Source organism: Lycium barbarum, chromosome 10 (genome assembly GCF_019175385.1).
Source record: "Lycium barbarum isolate Lr01 chromosome 10, ASM1917538v2, whole genome shotgun sequence".
NCBI classification, from domain to species: Eukaryota; Viridiplantae; Streptophyta; class Magnoliopsida; order Solanales; family Solanaceae; genus Lycium; species Lycium barbarum.
In genome coordinates this window covers 9,684,997-9,702,435 of record NC_083346.1, presented here as the reverse complement: position 1 = coordinate 9,702,435, position 17,439 = coordinate 9,684,997, and the positions used below count along the sequence as shown (strand labels likewise).

At 34.3% G+C, this 17,439-nt stretch overlaps 1 protein-coding gene across 2 annotated transcripts; it reads right to left on the bottom strand.

Moving 5' to 3' along the window:
* Positions 1-450: 450 nt before the first annotated feature.
* Positions 451-6,953, bottom strand: LOC132612596 (uncharacterized). Of its 2 annotated transcripts, none has more exons than XM_060326687.1 (9): positions 6,757-6,953; positions 4,874-6,282; positions 4,536-4,651; positions 3,333-3,375; positions 2,764-3,251; positions 2,368-2,674; positions 1,305-1,470; positions 1,072-1,171; positions 451-798 (listed from the first exon to the last, which is right to left on the bottom strand). In XM_060326687.1, the coding sequence occupies exons 2-9, from the start codon at positions 6,044-6,046 to the stop codon at positions 681-683; spliced, it is 2,511 nt and encodes an 836-aa protein (XP_060182670.1). In that variant the 5' UTR covers positions 6,047-6,282; positions 6,757-6,953; the 3' UTR covers positions 451-680. The 2 variants fall into 2 exon arrangements, with proteins under 2 accessions (XP_060182670.1, XP_060182671.1); XM_060326688.1 differs by having other exon boundaries at positions 3,345-3,375.
* Between the last annotated feature and the right edge of the window lie 10,486 nt (positions 6,954-17,439).

Here is a 17,439-nt window from a genome sequence, read left to right as displayed (position 1 = left end):
AGTAAAATCATGGTTCATTTAGCTTAACGAAATTTTGTAATGGAATAATATAGCAAGCAAATTATTGATTAAATTAGCATGTGCTAATTGTCTTCAATTTACTTATGTATTCTCATTTATTTTATTTTAATGAATAAGCACTGATTGCCTTTAATTTCTTTATTTCATGCATTCACTTGGATGATAATTAGGAGTGATTAAGGGTCTTGGTTTTGGTGTCACGCATCTTGGTACAAATATTACACAACTTATAGGCACAAATTCAGTCTTATTTTCCCAAAAAGAAAATTGAATTTACTGTTATACCATAGTTCTTCAAGAAAATTGACAGGTTAACTCTGCGTTGATCAAATTTTGTAAATGACACGAATGGTAATTCAAATGATAATAGAGACTATTACGAACTCTTCTTTCTTCTAAAAAACTACGGTAAACAAAAAGAATAAAAAATGCAAAAGAATTAACATTTTTATTTACGAATGAATGATGCAAAAAAAAAGTGCCTTTCGTTTTTCCAATTACACATTGCGTAACATTCCATATATAACCAGAAGAACATAGGCAAAAAGTAAATAAAACACTCTACATATAATAAGAATCTGAGAAGCTTGGCAGAGGGAGCATATAACTCCTCTTACACCTTACCACCTTCTCTCTTACCCTCCTATCCATTTGTTTTTTTACAGTATTGAGTAAGCTCTGATCACCTCAACAATGGGTGCACGACACAACGGACACTTTCCTCCGCCTCTCATCAATTCATTTGCACAATTTGAACATGTGCACATGTGCCCACATCTGCCAATGCAGGAAACAAACGATTAATTTTAACTATTGACATGATCTTGAATGAAATATTTCGTAGCCTGGAGGATTAACTTCTACATATTGTGTGTTTACAATAACAACAGGTCACCATCCATAAAAGGTGGCACAAGTAGCCTGGACGGAAAGGCAGGTCACCTAGTAAAACAGGTTAAAATACACTAATAGTGGAAAATTCTATACACTATCAGTATATATTAGTTAAATCCCGTCAAGATTCATTAGCTTGCAGAATATGACTCTTACCTGTACAAAAGGGAATCGATGTGACTATCATAACAAACACAGCAAGTACCCTTTTTCACGTGGCCCCACTTAGAACCATCAACTGAAGTCTCCGCACCACCTGGTTTACATTTGCATTCCCAAAACCAAGTAGAAGAAATAAAAGTGAGGCACAGTCAAAAGGGGGTTTAGAGAAGTTCAACATTCATAAGAGCGGCATTAACATTTCATATCACTACAGGTGGCGAACAGACCTTGTCCACCAGCTGATCGATTCAAAGCAGCTGAAACTTCCTGCCTGACAGAGCGTTGCAGCTCCAGTTGCATATCCATGCAGGATTCTAACATTCTTTGCATGTGGTTCATGCCTTGCTGCAGTCTTGCCATGTCTGTTCTAAGTTCATTAATCATTTCCCACTCCTGCTCCAGAATAGCACGACTTAAGCTCACAAAACAGTAACATATGACATTTGTATTTACATAAAAGATGTAGATTGTGCCATCAAAAAGCTTTATAATTTGAAACAAGTACCAATTGCCTGGCTTAACAGAATATGATCTGTTCTTATTCACAAGAAGCACCAACCAAGATGCGTTCTCTTTTCTAATACTGGTAAAGAGCAAAGACTACCAGAATTGTGCAAAATTAGGGGGAAAAAAATCAAAAACTTGATAATTCGACACAATTACCAATTGCGTGGCTTAAACAGAATAATCTGTTCTTATTCACAACAAGCACCAACCAAGATGCATTCTATTTTCTAATACTGGTAAAGACTAATAGAATTGTGAAAAATTAGGAAGGTCGAGAGAATTGGAAAAGATGGTTCAAGAGATCTTGGAAGATTTTGCTTCACGATCACCAGTTGCTAAAGAGTGCCTAGCCTTATTTTAATTTTCGTTGTATATATTAGAAAAATTGATAATTTGAAACAATTATCAATCTGCTGGCTTAATCAGAATATCATCTGTTTTTCTCATTCGCGACAAACACAAACTTAAATAGGATATCCTTTTTAATACTGGTATGTACAGATTGCTGATTTCTGAAAATTTGGTAAATGAAGAGAACAGAAAAGACTGTATAAAAGATCTTGGCACCAATCAACCGTCAGTAAAGAATATACCCAGGGTAGTTTTTCATTTCCGTATGTCTTAGACGCCAAGTCTTTTTACTAATTACACGCATTAGCTATCAAGATCAATATTATTACATATATCAGAGTCGATACTGATATGGAAACATATAACCCCCAGAAAGAAACAAAATATTCTCTTTTTAATTTTTTGATAAGCAGGATGAAGCAGTAGACTTACAAGTTCAGAACGATGCACAGTGTGACGTGGCCAACTTGTGTGATGCAAATCCTGATGCCAAAGTGGCTGTGGTGGTGGCACAGGAGGAGAGGGTAGCACAAGTGAAGGCCGCCCAACTCCATCCTGCTGATCATCATTTTGCTCAGCATTCTGCTGGTCCTGACGCCTTTCGGGTGAAGCAGGAATGGGCAAGTTCCGATGCAGATCCCAATCAATAGGAGACTGGCCTTGCCTTTCCACATATGACTGAATTAATTGATCTAAACTTTCACGGAAACCACTTCGAAGAAGGTTGGAAACACTCCTCCTAACAGACAGACTTTCAATAAACAACAGACCAAAAACATGCCTAGGAAGGCATGGAGAGGGAAAACAAAATCAAGAATTAAATCTCACCTGCTAAGAAGCTCTCTGAGTTCCATACTATACACATTATCGTCTTCAGGTGGATGGAATCTACTAACTCTCCTTAACGGGACAGGACGCCGCATTCTAGGAGGATCGGAAGGTCCCGCCGACCAAGTCTCCGCAGCTTCTCGTGAGGCATCCTCACGCCAAACCTCCCGGTTTTCTGGGAAACGATGTTCTGCTCTCCCCACATACCCTGTTGTTTCAAGGGACCTAGCAGTTGACGAATTTTCTTGCCAATTCCTGCTTACATTCTCTGTAGTCTCATTAGTCCATCCATTAGAATCATTAGATGCTAAATTGCTGTGTGTTCCTTCCTCAGCGTCAACAACAGCTTCCACTAGATCCCTTCCTTGGTTAGGGGACGATTGTTGATGCGTACTCTGACTGGAATTCTCACTGCGATCAGGCAACTGATGAACATTGCTCTCCAGCTCCCTGGACTGCATTTGTTCACCATTTTCATTCTGGACTTCCTGCGAAGGACGTGCATGAGTCTGATTATTTCTAGAATCACTGTTCCTACTATTAGATGAATTTTCAGAATTGCTGCTTACTTGACCACGTACAATGTTTTCTAATCTGGAGCCGAATCCTTCCCTGGTTGAGACAAAAGATCACCAACTCATAAATTAAACTGACAAATATTATCATTTTTCAACTGAGTAAAGAGCTGAATATCAAGATTTGTTACATGAACGAGTTGAGAGAGAAGTAAGATAGAGTCGCTCATTAGGCCTAGGAACTGAATATCACCAATGGCCACAGAAAACATCTCATGCAAAGATGTAACTAAGCATGAAACAGGTGCTAGTAAGTGAAACAGAACAATTAGAGTGCTTCAAATGCTTATTCCAGAGAGGCTAATTTCCTCTAATGGAGTGTTCGGTAAGAAGGAAAATGTTTTCTGTAGAAAATGTTTTCCGTAGAAACTGTTTTCTTGGAAACTGTTTTCCAGGAAAATAAGTGGGTTTCTTACTTATTTTCTTGTGTTTAGTATGTAAGCAAAAAATATTATCCTAAAAGCATTTGTATATAATCTAGAGAAATATAATGGAGGTGGGGTAGGGTATGGAGTGGTGGAGATGGGGGCTACGGGGGTGGCGGTGAAGATGATGTGTGTTGGAGGGTGGGGAGGACATAATCAATGTGGAATGCTACTTGTAGAACTTGTTTTCCCTACTTCCACTAGGGAAGTCATTTTCCTCATTTTTAAGGAACTTGCTTTCCTAGAGAAAATATTTTCCAAAATTTTTGACCAAGCGAACATGAGAGAATTGAAAAACTTTTTCTGGAAAATGTTTTCATCCATACCGAACACACCCTAAGCCTGAAGTATCAAAATTTCCACATCATTTCTACTACTAACTCTTTATGGTAAGGGACATTTTAGTAAATCAGAAGATTTTCTCACAGCTTAGAGAGAGAGGAGCTTATGAGATTTCGTTCACAAATAAGAGACAGATGTAGGAGAAGACTTTGTCACAACTAAGAGATATATGTGTAGTTGTTTACAATTTGAGCTACAAGAGATACGCTGTAGTAGCCAAGGAAAAGACTGAGCTTTAACCCTTTTTTTTTTTTTTTTTGCCATTGCAGCCAACCAACTGCACAACAGCATAAAACACATCTACTACAGTATTATTCACACCAACAAGGCATGCACATGAAGTCCAATTAACTAGCGGAGCATGTTTCAAGAAGAAAAAAAGATCTAAATATAAAAAGCAAACTAGGCAGCAAGATATTATGTCACATACCTCAGACCCGAGACAGTGTTACGTTGTCTTAGCTGAACTAGTTCACTTGCTGCTATTGAAGGTGGTCTCTCTTCCTCAGCAGGCCTTTCATGCAAGAACCTTCCTCTGAGTAGCGACTGTAGAAGGATATAAAACGTAAAGGGTAAAACTTAGAGCCAAAGCATGACCTCACGAAGCGCACATGGAGCATTTCGTCATAATTTCTTGAGAATACAACACAAAAAATAGAGAACAAAGAAAAGTCTGGCTTAAGAATAAAAGGCATATATTCAGCAACCAGCCTGAATCGCAATGAAAAATCTGGCTTAAGAATAAAAAGCATAAATTCAGCAACCAACCTGAATCCGATTGCGATGGGCAAAATCAGATACTGCACGATGCTCTAGCAGACCCTGAAGTTCCCTCTGTCTTTCCCTTTCAATCCTCACAAGCAAATCAATTAGCGCCTGCCTCCCACGCAGCCTCAACATATCCCTACGAATGTGCTCTGGTTGGGCTTCTTCATGGCCAACAACAGACCCTTCACGAACACGATCTCCTTGAGAACTAAGCCCAGTGGACTGTTCTTCCCTGTGGCTACCACGTGCTCCTCTCTGTTGACTAGTCATCTGAACCCATTCCCGCACAATTCTCACCCTTTCACGTTCTGTCTCCCCCAGCCATTCCCCTCTTGGACCACCGTTTCTCTGAGACTGAGAGACATTAGATGAATGGTCACTGATCCCAGTCTCCATCCATCCACGAACAATATGCCTCACCCTCTCCCTCTCAACTTCCCCTAGATCAGGAGAATTTTCACGGCTGGAGTTGTCACGGTCTCTATGATCATTCTGCGGTCCAATCGGGTCATGAGACCAAGTACCATACTCATTCTCACTCTCACTAGCATCCACCAAACTACCTTGGTTATCAGTTTCCCGGCTTTCCGACATATTCACACTAGAAGCATTGGTATTAGAATCCATGCTCCTCCGTTGTGTCAACCTTTCCCTCACCCTTTCTCGGGCACGATTCAACACATGTTCATCCTCCAATTCTCGCCACATCTGCAAAATAGTAGAAGCCCTCGTGCTTATCCTTTCAGAATCACCCTGACGCCTTGAGGTAGGTGATGTTGATTCCCTCAAGAACGAGGAATCAAGCATCGAAACAGTGTGCAAACCGGCAAGTGCCATCAACTCAGACTCACGGTTCCTCCTCTCAATGGTAGTAATCATCTCTTGAGCCTGTCTTGCTGCCCACCTGCTCAATATCCTCGAGTGGCGTCTCCTGGCAGCAGAAGACTCCGCCAGGTCATCGCCTTCAAGGTCGGACCTCCTCCTCCTCCTTACAAGCTGCTCACTCTCTTCATCCTCATCCTCAGTATTACGCACCGAACTACACGAAGCATACGACATACACTCGTCCAAGTGGCCACACATCAACTCCTCAAGTCCCCTCTCGAACTCGGAACGCACATCGTCGCCCGTGCTTTCCGGCTTCTGCTGCACTTGCTGCTGAATATCTTCCATCTTCAAAATCCCACTTTATCCCAACCCTAACACCCTAAACACATTTCACCACAGAAAATAATCCAATATTTTATAACCAAACTGCCTAAATGCATAATGACATCACACCATTATCTCCCACAACTTCACCTCCATAACTAACCCTAAACCCAATTCCATCACAAATCTCATCAAATTCAATAAATTACAGTTCTTTTTCAATACTACCAAATCAGTGATTCGATACATATCACAACCTGATCAAATTACACATATCAGAACCACAAAATTCAGAAAAAAAAAAATACTACCTCCGTCCCAATTTATGTGGCACGGTTGGAATTTCGAGAGTTAATCAAGTCTTTTTTTTTTACCGAAATTTCATTATATGCTTTTAAATATTTCAAATTGTCAATTATTGTGATTTATAATACTTTTTTACGTAGATATATAAATTTTATTCCAAAAAAAACTCAAAAAGCTTCTATGCCTGAATTCACGGTCAAAGTTCAGAAGTTTCACTCTCGAAATCCGAACTGTATCACATAAATATCAAATATACAAACTTATAACCAAAAATAAACAAAAATATACATTAAGATCTAACAAAATTCACCAACAAAAAAAGGCACAAATACATAGTGCGGTAATGACAATACAATTGTGGATAATTTAGGTCATCAAATTGAAAAATTAACCACAAAAAAAAAATCAAAAAAAAAAAAAATTACCTTTGAATCGTGGTTCCTTTGAATCAAAACCCTAACCTGTAAATTGTTATTATCATATATGAGTATATCAATTTAGAAAGAGAGAAATAAAAAAGGAAAAATCTATTGGAAACGTAGAGAGAGAAATTTTGGGGAAGAGAAGCTATGAATTTATTAAGATGGAAATGAGAGAGAGAAAAGAGTAATAAGCTTTTTTTTTTTTTTCGTAAATGTTGGAGTATTAATTAGTATTAAATAAATATCTTTGTTTTTTTTATTTTTATATGCTTTATTTAATTTTTAGGGGATATTCATTTGGTTGAAAAACCGCGAGTCTTGTGAATGTTGACACGTCATCCATTTTGTTTTGTTTTTTTTCTCTAATTATCCTTCTTGTTTTCCTTATTTTTAATTAGATATTTTTTAGTGGTCATTTTCTCTAACTACTATTTAAATGGAAAGACTAGGAGTATAGTCAATACTCAATATAGTGCTTTATATATAGTAACTGAACTGATTAATAATGAAGATGGAATTAATTTAACTTACTTGCATATAATATTAAATATTATCTACTTAAACTTTTATATTGATTGGTCATTTCTAGTGAAGTGGTGGTAGTATAACCACAAGTTTTTAACCCAATAATCTCCCACAACTTTCTCCAATTCAAGAGTTTCCTTTTTCTCTTCATAGATATGACACTCCTCAATGGATTAGTGGTCTCAATTACTAACCATAGTAGGTAAATAAATACTAATCGCACCACTAATTAATCGCTGAAACACGTCTACAAGTGGGATCAGAGGAGATCTATTTGTATACTTTTTGAATGTTTTCAGACGTGATTAAAGATGTGTTAAAATTATTACAACAACAACAAATCCTGTACTATAATCCGCATGTAGAATTCTAGGTTGTTAAAACTATTATTACTGCTCTTTAACTTAATTATAGCAGAATATTCTAACTTCTAAGGATGGTTTCTGTTCACCTTAAATAATAATTCAAACAATAGTAAATACCTTCTTTAAACCATATCAAATTAATACCCTAGCATAGTATTACTAGAAAAACTTAAACATTATAAATTTCACCTACCTTCTTTAAACCATATCAAATTAATACTCTAACATAGTATTACTAGAAAAAACTTAAACATTATAAATTTCACCAAAACTCCTAGTGAGCTATGCGAAAAAATTATTATTTCGTTATGTTCAAATCAAGTTCTAAACTACTAGGTCTTGTGTGATTTTTGGAAACCTATCTGAGACTATAATGACTTTGACAAGATGACTCATTTATGCTAATTTGATCTTGAAATAAGTAAAAACTGGATTATATCACATGTATCAAAAAAGAAGGTTTCATCAGAGGTGTTTTGATTTTTGGAAATGGGATTATTTAAGGCGATAGTTTTACGAGTGTGCCTTTTTCTTTTCAATTTATGTGTCAAAGTTTGAGAAGTCTTTTGAAATATGTGGTCATATGCATATAATATATATCACATATTTTTATTATAGCAACGTACTTTTAAAACTATGATTTTTAAATATTCTATAACATTTGTGTAGTTGTGATTCTCATTACGAGTAAAATGGGAAGTTTAAATAAAATTGTTTCTAAATTTAAAAAAAAAACTTTTTTACAAAATAAGAAAAAAAGTGGTCACACAAACTGGAACAAAGGAATAGTAAATATGTAGTTAGCCACATTTGGAAAGAAGAGTAATGAATATTGATATATTCCACCTAAAGCAGAATTGAAACAACCCTCTACCCTCCATTAGAGCCAAAGTTTTATTGGTTCATTAAAATTTTCAATACGAATCGTAAAGAAAAGATTAAACGAACATAAATGACATTTGCATTTAAATAATGAGGCTTTCATATTTTTCTACCTTTTCAATAATTCTCTTTATTTTTCAAGAGTTTATAAGAAATGCAACATCAATCCTTTTTCCCCTTTTGTGACCCTTCCCTTTAAAATTATACTCGTATAAGCTTTGAGGGGAAAATATAGCAACCTTTTTATCTTTAACTTTGGCATGTTACAATTGGTATTACAAAGACTTATCATTTATTAGTATGTGATGAAAAAATTTCTATCGAGTGCAATTCTCATTATCCTTTTTCCTGCACATATTATGTATGCGTTCAATTCTCGCTGTCATATTTCCCTCAATAATATGATGAGAGTCTTGCACGCAATATATAGGAGTTTAATTCACTGTCGTTTTACCTAGTAATATGATGAAAGTCTTGGTTACAATATGTGAGTTGTTATTGTTGTAATCTTTTCACCGTCTCACAAGATCATTTTATTTCATTTTTCAAAAACCAAATCAAATAATCTTGCAGACTAAAAGATTGATGTGTTTATGTTATCAATGTATTTTACTCATGATTTAATTGTAATGAGTCTGATGGTGAAGTCCAATAAATAATAAACATTTCTTGGTAGAGAGCACTTTGCCTCCTATGGTCAGCATATTCGATGCGAATATAAATTAGTCGGATCAATAGGTTACGAGTACCTTATGATTAAATTTTTTAAGAAAAAATAGGCATAATCAATATCCCAATTTTAAGTGTGATATATGCTTAATTATTAGGCCTTCTAACTTATGTGCTTGATAGGTCCCGTGAAACAACAATTATAGGCTAAATTTGATGAAGCACGTAACAAAAGGCCTCTAGGTTTTTAGATTTACAATTATTCAACACTGGCGAGACTGATAAAAGAGCATGTGTAGTTGCTTCATGTTGCATCTGGAAATAGGAGTATAGACAATCAGATCTAGTCGTACTTCCATTTGATATGGTTCAAATAAGTTCGTCAATTGTTGTACCAATCTATACGCATTTTTTTGGTAACTAACAATTTTATTAATCACCAGTGCAAAACTGTACAGCTGCATAGTCTAGCCATCACAGCTAACTATCAAAACCAGAAATCACTTCAAATAAACTCTAGCCAAGTTACATGAATAGCAACACTACAAATAAGTTTAAAACTTGTAGCTTTGTAGCAGTGTGGTGATGCTTGGTCCGGCTCGCACATTGCGCACATAGGCTGTCTCTCTTGATATACTTTCCACGTCTTTGCTTCTCTTTTCCAAGATCCTCAGGTTTCTCTCAATCCATATGGAGTGAATTACTTCAGCATATAATATTCTGAAAATTCTGGCACCTTGAGATTTTGCTTTGCCACATTCAAGCACTCATGCTAGATGACGATTCCATGTCTGTGCTGGGGAGTATACTCTATGTACCCAAGTCAGCAACCTGTACCATAGTTGTTGTGCAAAGGGGCATGTATGATGTGACAAAGAGATGGACCATGACTTCATCACAAGTCTGGCATAGCACACAAACTGGTTCCACACTTATTCCTCATTTAGTGAGTCTGTCAGCTGTTAACACCCTTCCATGCAGATATAACCACATTGTGAACACAGACCTTGGCCTTGCATCATTTTGAAAGACCATGCACTCCCAGTTGAGACTATCCATATCACCCAACAGTTGCAAATAAACAGTCCCGATGAAGCTTTTGCTAGGTTGAATATGAGTTTGGAATTGATCAAATAGTCTTCTGGAGGCAATAATCTGTCTTACCATCCAACAAGGCTGACTAGGAATATCGATATTCACATCTGCATACGCATTTTGTGTTCAATGATTTAACAAGTTCAATATAGGGATTTAGTACATTAGTGAATTGAATGGGCTCAAGTAGAGTTTTCTCAATCGTGTCGATAAGCTTGACACACACGGCGAGTTATTTCATGGCATAAATAAATTCGGGCACTCAAGAAATCTATTGGACTAGCGAATTCACGTCTCTTACAATCAGGACCGTCATTTATAGGCTCGTACACATTGAATATATCCAATACAAACTATAAAGCTTTATTAAATATGACAATGGGTCTGTACGTTTTTTAATGTTATATTGCCTATATACGAAAATCAAAGGATTAATAACTGATTCTTAAAAAGAAAAACAAGATTAAAAGATTCTTGAGGTTTTCCCTTTTTTTTTTTGGGGGGGGGGGGGGTGTGGAGGGGTGCTTGGGAGGGAAATCAGGGCCTTGTCTTACTCGGGAGGTAATTGGGGAGTGGAATTTGGGTGCAGCGCATATGGGTTGAGATTCCCTTTTCAAAAAGCTCATTGATGTTGATATCTGTGCTCTCCCTTCATTTCTCAGAACTCTCAACAAGAAATTAAATAAAATGTGCACCTTTTTTTTCCGATTTGGACCCCAACATGCAGATTTTCCATAGGTTTTTGGAGTTTAAGTTTAGTACATTTATTATATAAATAATAGTTAAATAATTAAATTATTTTAAAAATAACTGTAACTACTATATTTAATGTTAATATTTATTGTAACATACTAACATGGAATAATCATACGTAATCGATTATAATAACTTAAATGACCCCGTAATTATATATATTCTGCCCAAAAAGAATACTTAGCTTCTTATATTTAAATATTTCAACTTTAAACTTCTCATTTTATCGTTAGTGAAACATTTAGAGCTACACAAATGTGGGTAACTTATTATAGATCACACATTTTAATTTTTTTAATTAAAATTCATGTTCAATCAAATAATGCAACATAAATTAGAATAGATGGAAGATTACTTAATATTTTTCATCTGTACCTTACTCCTCTCATGTTGATAGGTCAAATGCAGAAAAAAGAAGCAAAGTACACGTTAGTACTACAATGTGGTTGTTGAACCTTTACGCCTATATTCCTTCTTTTTGCTCTACAAAATTCCCTCTTCCATTAATCCACGTAACTATTTCCTTTTTGATCAATCATTCACAAAACACATGACGATCACTAGTAAAAGCAAAAGAGTACCACTTTCGCAGATCCAAGAATAGGAATTTACTACCGTACTTCATAAAAATATACTCCCTCTGTTTCATAATAAGTATCATCTTAAAAAATCAAGACATAAATTAGCTAGTTTAATGACAAGTTAAAATAACATCTAAATGATTGGAAAAGTCACTGTAGGCATACGAATTTTGTGGAGTTGATCCATATTTAATTTGGATACATTGCCACCATGTACAAGAAATATCAAGTCCGAATGAGGGTTAAATTATTGGGCAAAAAACATATATGTACATGATAAGAGGGTATATTTACAGAACATGACGACATCTTTCAATTTACAAAATATATCAATATACTTGTTACAAAATTTATACAAATTAGGTAAATTAAAAAGAAGCAAATAAAACACATTAAATAAGGTAAGGAAATCGTTTTACTTATTTTATCCACTTTTCTCTCTCCATTCAAAGTTTAGAGATATAGTTCTCTGATTTTCTCCAACTTTTGCTTTCTTATTTCATCCACTTTTCTTTCCCATTCAAAATTAAGAGATATTGGTACCTATTTTTCTCCAATTTTTACTCAAAAAGTCGATTATAATCGGTAATTTTTATGTACAAAGTTCACACACCAAAAAACATATATGTATAATTTTCGTATGCAATATGTATTGTTGTATAGATTCTTATAATTTTTATATATGAAATATGTATAAAAATTGTATGTGTATTTTGATTATTAAAAGGTACATATAAATTGTATAAAATTTAACCAAAGTATGTATAAATTTTGAGAAAAATATGTATAATAAATTTGTAATTGATACAAATCAGATTCCATACAAAGTTCATACACCAGAAAATAAATATATATTAATTTTTGTATGCAATATGTATCAATGTATAAATTCGTTATAATTTCTATGTATGAAATATGTATAAAAGTTGTATGTATATTGTGATTATGATAAAGTACATATAAATTGTATAAAATTTGATCAAAGTATGCATAGATTATGAGAAGGTTTATATGTATAATAAGTTTTCTGATTGATACAAACCAAATTCCATCCACATTTCATACACATATCAGTTTTCAACATTTTTTAGACTAATTGATATCGAATTTGTTCGCATTTCATACACATTGTGCCGCATATATCTAAAAAACATGACATATAGCAGACTCCATACACATTTCATACACATATTTATTTTCAACATTTTTTAAAACTACAGTTTATATAATTTACACAAATTTTCAAAACACACAATGATCATATATATATCTCAAAACGATACAAATCAATTTTTATATACAATTAATGCACAAGTTAGTAATAAAAAATACTTTGTAATATCGGTTTGAAAATTTATACTAGGAGAGAAGATGGATTTTAGGTATGAAAATGGTGCCTATCATAGAGGGAGAGAGAGAGAGAGATATTTTTAAAAAGAAGAAGAAGTTGAATGATAACTATCATAGAATCAAGTCCACATTTAAAATCAGGTTTCTCTCCTTAAGAAAGCCTAAAATCGTGGGGATCCCATTAAGCCTAAATCTGGTATACTTTGTAATTTTATTAGTATGTTTTATAAATAAGGAAAAGTATCCTTATGTTTTGTAATATAGAGTCTTAAATAGGTATTATTAAGTCATTTTCCCTAAATTATTTGAGTCCAAGACATGGATTTAAAGTAAAGTCCAATTTTATCGGGCTTAGTCCATTGAGTTGGTCTTCAAACAATGAGTCCACTCTATTAGCCCAAGGTCCACGCCACGTGTCAAATGACATGGCGCACCAAGTCAAGTCAAGGACCAATAAAATCGCACCACGTGCATAATATAAGAACCAATCAAGTGACGCCACGTATTCAAATGACATGGTTCAACCAATCATATACATACCTTAGCTCTCCCATACAATTATAAATAGGGGTCTTCATAAGCCAAAAGGGATGAAGAAAAATACATAAAGATGCTCTCATCCCCAAAGGTGGTCCGCAATTCCGCATACTAAGAAGTCTTCGCTCCAAGTTGTGAGCCATACGTTCCATACCTTTATGTTTGTGATCAAAGCTCGGCTCCGCATTCGTAGTGAAATCTGAGCAACAAGTAATCCGTCCATTCAAGGACAAGCAAAGTCCTTGATTGACGGTCGTGAGGAGAAGAATTAGAGGATCACATCTTTTTATTTGAGATTTCATAAAGATTGTAACCCCCACACAAATTCTTGAAATCAAATATTATTCTTTGTCGCTATTTTTCTTGTCTTGATTATTATTTTTTAGGAACGAAAACTTAGTCGTGACAGCCACATAGTAATTTGGTATTGTTGCATGCTCTAATCAGGAGAAAAAAGTAATTTATTTTTATTAAATAAGGGTAATTTAATAAACTTCACATTGCATTGTTGATTTCTTAATATGCGTGTTTTTGACTAAGATAACACTTATTATGGGATGGATGGAGTACTATAACTAACACGAACTAAAAAATAGTGCCATCATTTTAATTAAATGATTAGATCGAAATAAAACATATCTTTTGAGCATTTTCTCTCTTGGACATTTTAACAAAACACTATTTATTTCTCTCTCTTTTTTTTTTTTTTTTTTTTTTTTAAAAGAGAGAAATTAGACTGAGATAATGAGAAGGAAGACAGTCAACAACAATTTATGCAAACAAAAGATCCAAAATATATGATAGGCATTAAATTTTAATTTATATGAGTCATCGATGGGATCATAAAAATTGAATCCATCAAGCCTAAATTGATTGTCTCATGAGTTTTAGGATGGAGAGATGACTTTAATTGCCCACGTTATTAAACCTTTGTGAAGAAACAAAAAAAAAAAAAAATGATTTGGTCGAACTTAAGCCTCATTTATTCGTACTTAAAACAGTCTTTAATTTTAATCACTCAGATTTTAGCCATTATTTTTATTTATCATGTTTGGACTCTGTTGCTTCGCGGCATAATCTGTTCTTTATATTTTAAAAAATGTCGATCTTTTAAATAAGCTTATAATTGATGTGTCCTTAAAGAAAAGAAGAAAAATAAAAATAAAATACAAAAATATGATCTTGTTTATTAAAATTGTCGAAAATTGCAGCGTCAAGCCGACAACTATATTAATTATATTATATATTTCTGAAATGGTCCATAAACGTAAACTTATTCTAATTCATAGGTTAATATAGTATATAAGATCAACTAGTATTAAATTTGCAAACAAAAACTGTTGTAGATATTTTGACTGATGCAAAACTATAGAGAGATAGGTGGCTCAATCACGATTCCGAAACAAAATATAAAACGTGTCAGTTGTTGTTGCTTTTCGTTTTCTTTGGGTCTTATTCAATGGATTTATCTGTAACTTGTAAATAATTGTACTCTCCAAAATTATTGAAGAACTCTAATTTCAAAGCACTTACATGTCAATTGCTTTTCATTTCATTTCCCCCTAATGAATGAAATGATTAGAATATCATTGCTAAACATCTGTTTAATTCTCTTCTTTAAATGGAAGGATTTGCACTTGCTAACCAGTCTTCATCATGCTATTTAAATCATATTTAATTTTTTTCAAGCTATATAACTAATAATTGAATTGACAAATTTGAGATAAAAATTTACCTCTTTCGTTTCTTTGCTAATTTTGATTAACAGAGATTTCATGCCACTGATTGCCATATATGGGGTACAACATATGTTGTATTCTTTTCGCTATGATCAGTGCTTCAATTATTGTAATGTGAATTCCCGTAATTTTTTATTTAATTTGAACTAATTTAAAAAAAAATAAGTTGAGGTACTATGAGGTGAAAAGAAATGAATAAATAATCAAAATTTAGACATACATGTCAAGCCAACTTCAGACATTTTTGTCCGAGGTTTGGAACTGCCAAGCCAAACTTCAGACAAAAATATCTGAAGTTTGGGATTATCAAGCTAAACTTTAGACGCTGAATTTTTCAACTTCAATTTCAAAGATCTTGAGCTGATTCGGAAGTAGCTAAATTTATAAAAAAATTATGAACTTTGGCTATAGCTTAAATAGTGGTCCTCAAGTCTATTACTTGTGCATTTGCCCCATATTATTAGTAGTTGACAAAGCAAATATGATGGGATGAACCTTTATTTAGATTTCTAGAGTTCGAGCCTTCAAAATGGAATTTTTTTTGGTAGAAACCACTTCATTTTAAAATGTACAGAATGGACCTACGCGGAAAAAACTTAGATATATAGCTGAATATTCAGATTCCGGATACCATATGATTAAAGCTTAAAAATACAGTCGACAGAAACGGTCAATATAATTCACAACAAGCACTCGCTATTAAGACTTTTACTGATCTATTAACAGTTATACTGGTATTGTAACCCTATTACATCACATGTTTATGTCCATAAGTGATAAGTCTAATAGTAATAAAAAAACAACTTTTCAAAGACAAGCATGAATACCAGTAAAATCATGACTATTGGCCTTTTCTTTTTACATACTTATTTGGAGTTCTTCAATTTGTCTCACAATTCACTTTTTATGCCCATTGGACCATATATGTTACTTTTCCTCTTTTGTTAGAGTCTAACTCCTGTGCATTAACAATAACGTACTATGTTTACATTAGCAGGGTTAAGATAACTTATAACAACAATTGATTATCTATAATATTTCTAATTGATTTGATAACATGAGAAATATAAGCTAATGAACCTATTTTAACAAGTTAAGAAATATTTTGATTGTATAAAAAATATATGCACGTGGTCAGTGTATATTAGTTGAATCATACACAAGCTAAATCTTTCCTAGCATAAACAATAGGCTTAATACAGTGACAACCTCTCAAATTTGTCAGCAAATTTTATTTATACATAACACAACATGTTGTTATAGATAAAAGATTTGCTATTTAAAAAAAAATGCAATCACAATTTTAATTCTATCTATTTCAGTATAGGGAGGCTAACACTTTATATATCTTTATGTATATAAAAAGACATAATCTACGCATAGATCATAAATAGAAGTGTCAGACAAATATAATACTTAGTACTCTATTAAATATCAAAAGGCGGAATGTTCTATTAAGGGGTCCAACTGCAGTGGACGTAGTGCATGTTATGAATAAATGTATTCTTATTATACGTTAAATTTACTACACAATTTCGATGTAGTTTTCATTATTTTAGGGCGTGCGTGCTTTCCCAGCCAATGGACCCTATCTCCGGTTGTCTCATTTCTAGGGCGGACAAGTTGTTAAATAAAAAAAATAACTCTCCCCGAGCCCCCATTGAGGTCTCTGGACTCCTTAACATTGTCATCAACAACACACCCACGTCCCCGTTCAGGACTTAACCCGATTAACTCATGAAGTACGCGCACTAAAAAAAGAAATGAGTAATTTGCGGAGGTTGGAAGTTGCAATTCGCGGAGGTATTAGCCTCCACTAGTTGCTAGAGAAGGCTAAAACCTCGGCGAATTGCAACTTTCAACCTCCGCAAATTACCCTTTTTTTTTTGTCGTGGCGTGAAACGCGCGTTCACAGATTCTTAGGATCGACTAATCCATGTACAAGCTATTGTTCACATGTAACATTTTCACTCTTCTACCTTCAAAGTTTCTTATTTGAATATTTGCTACTATCACCAAGATGCATCGACAACCGCTCCACCCAAGCTGAGACCCAAGAATTTTTAGCGACCATTGTCCGTGTGCCTCCTACCCATTGGGTCTGGCACTTGCCAGCATGGGCGGAACCAGCCCTTCGAGTGTGGATTCGGCCGAACCCAGTAGCTTTTGTCCGAACCATATATTTGTATT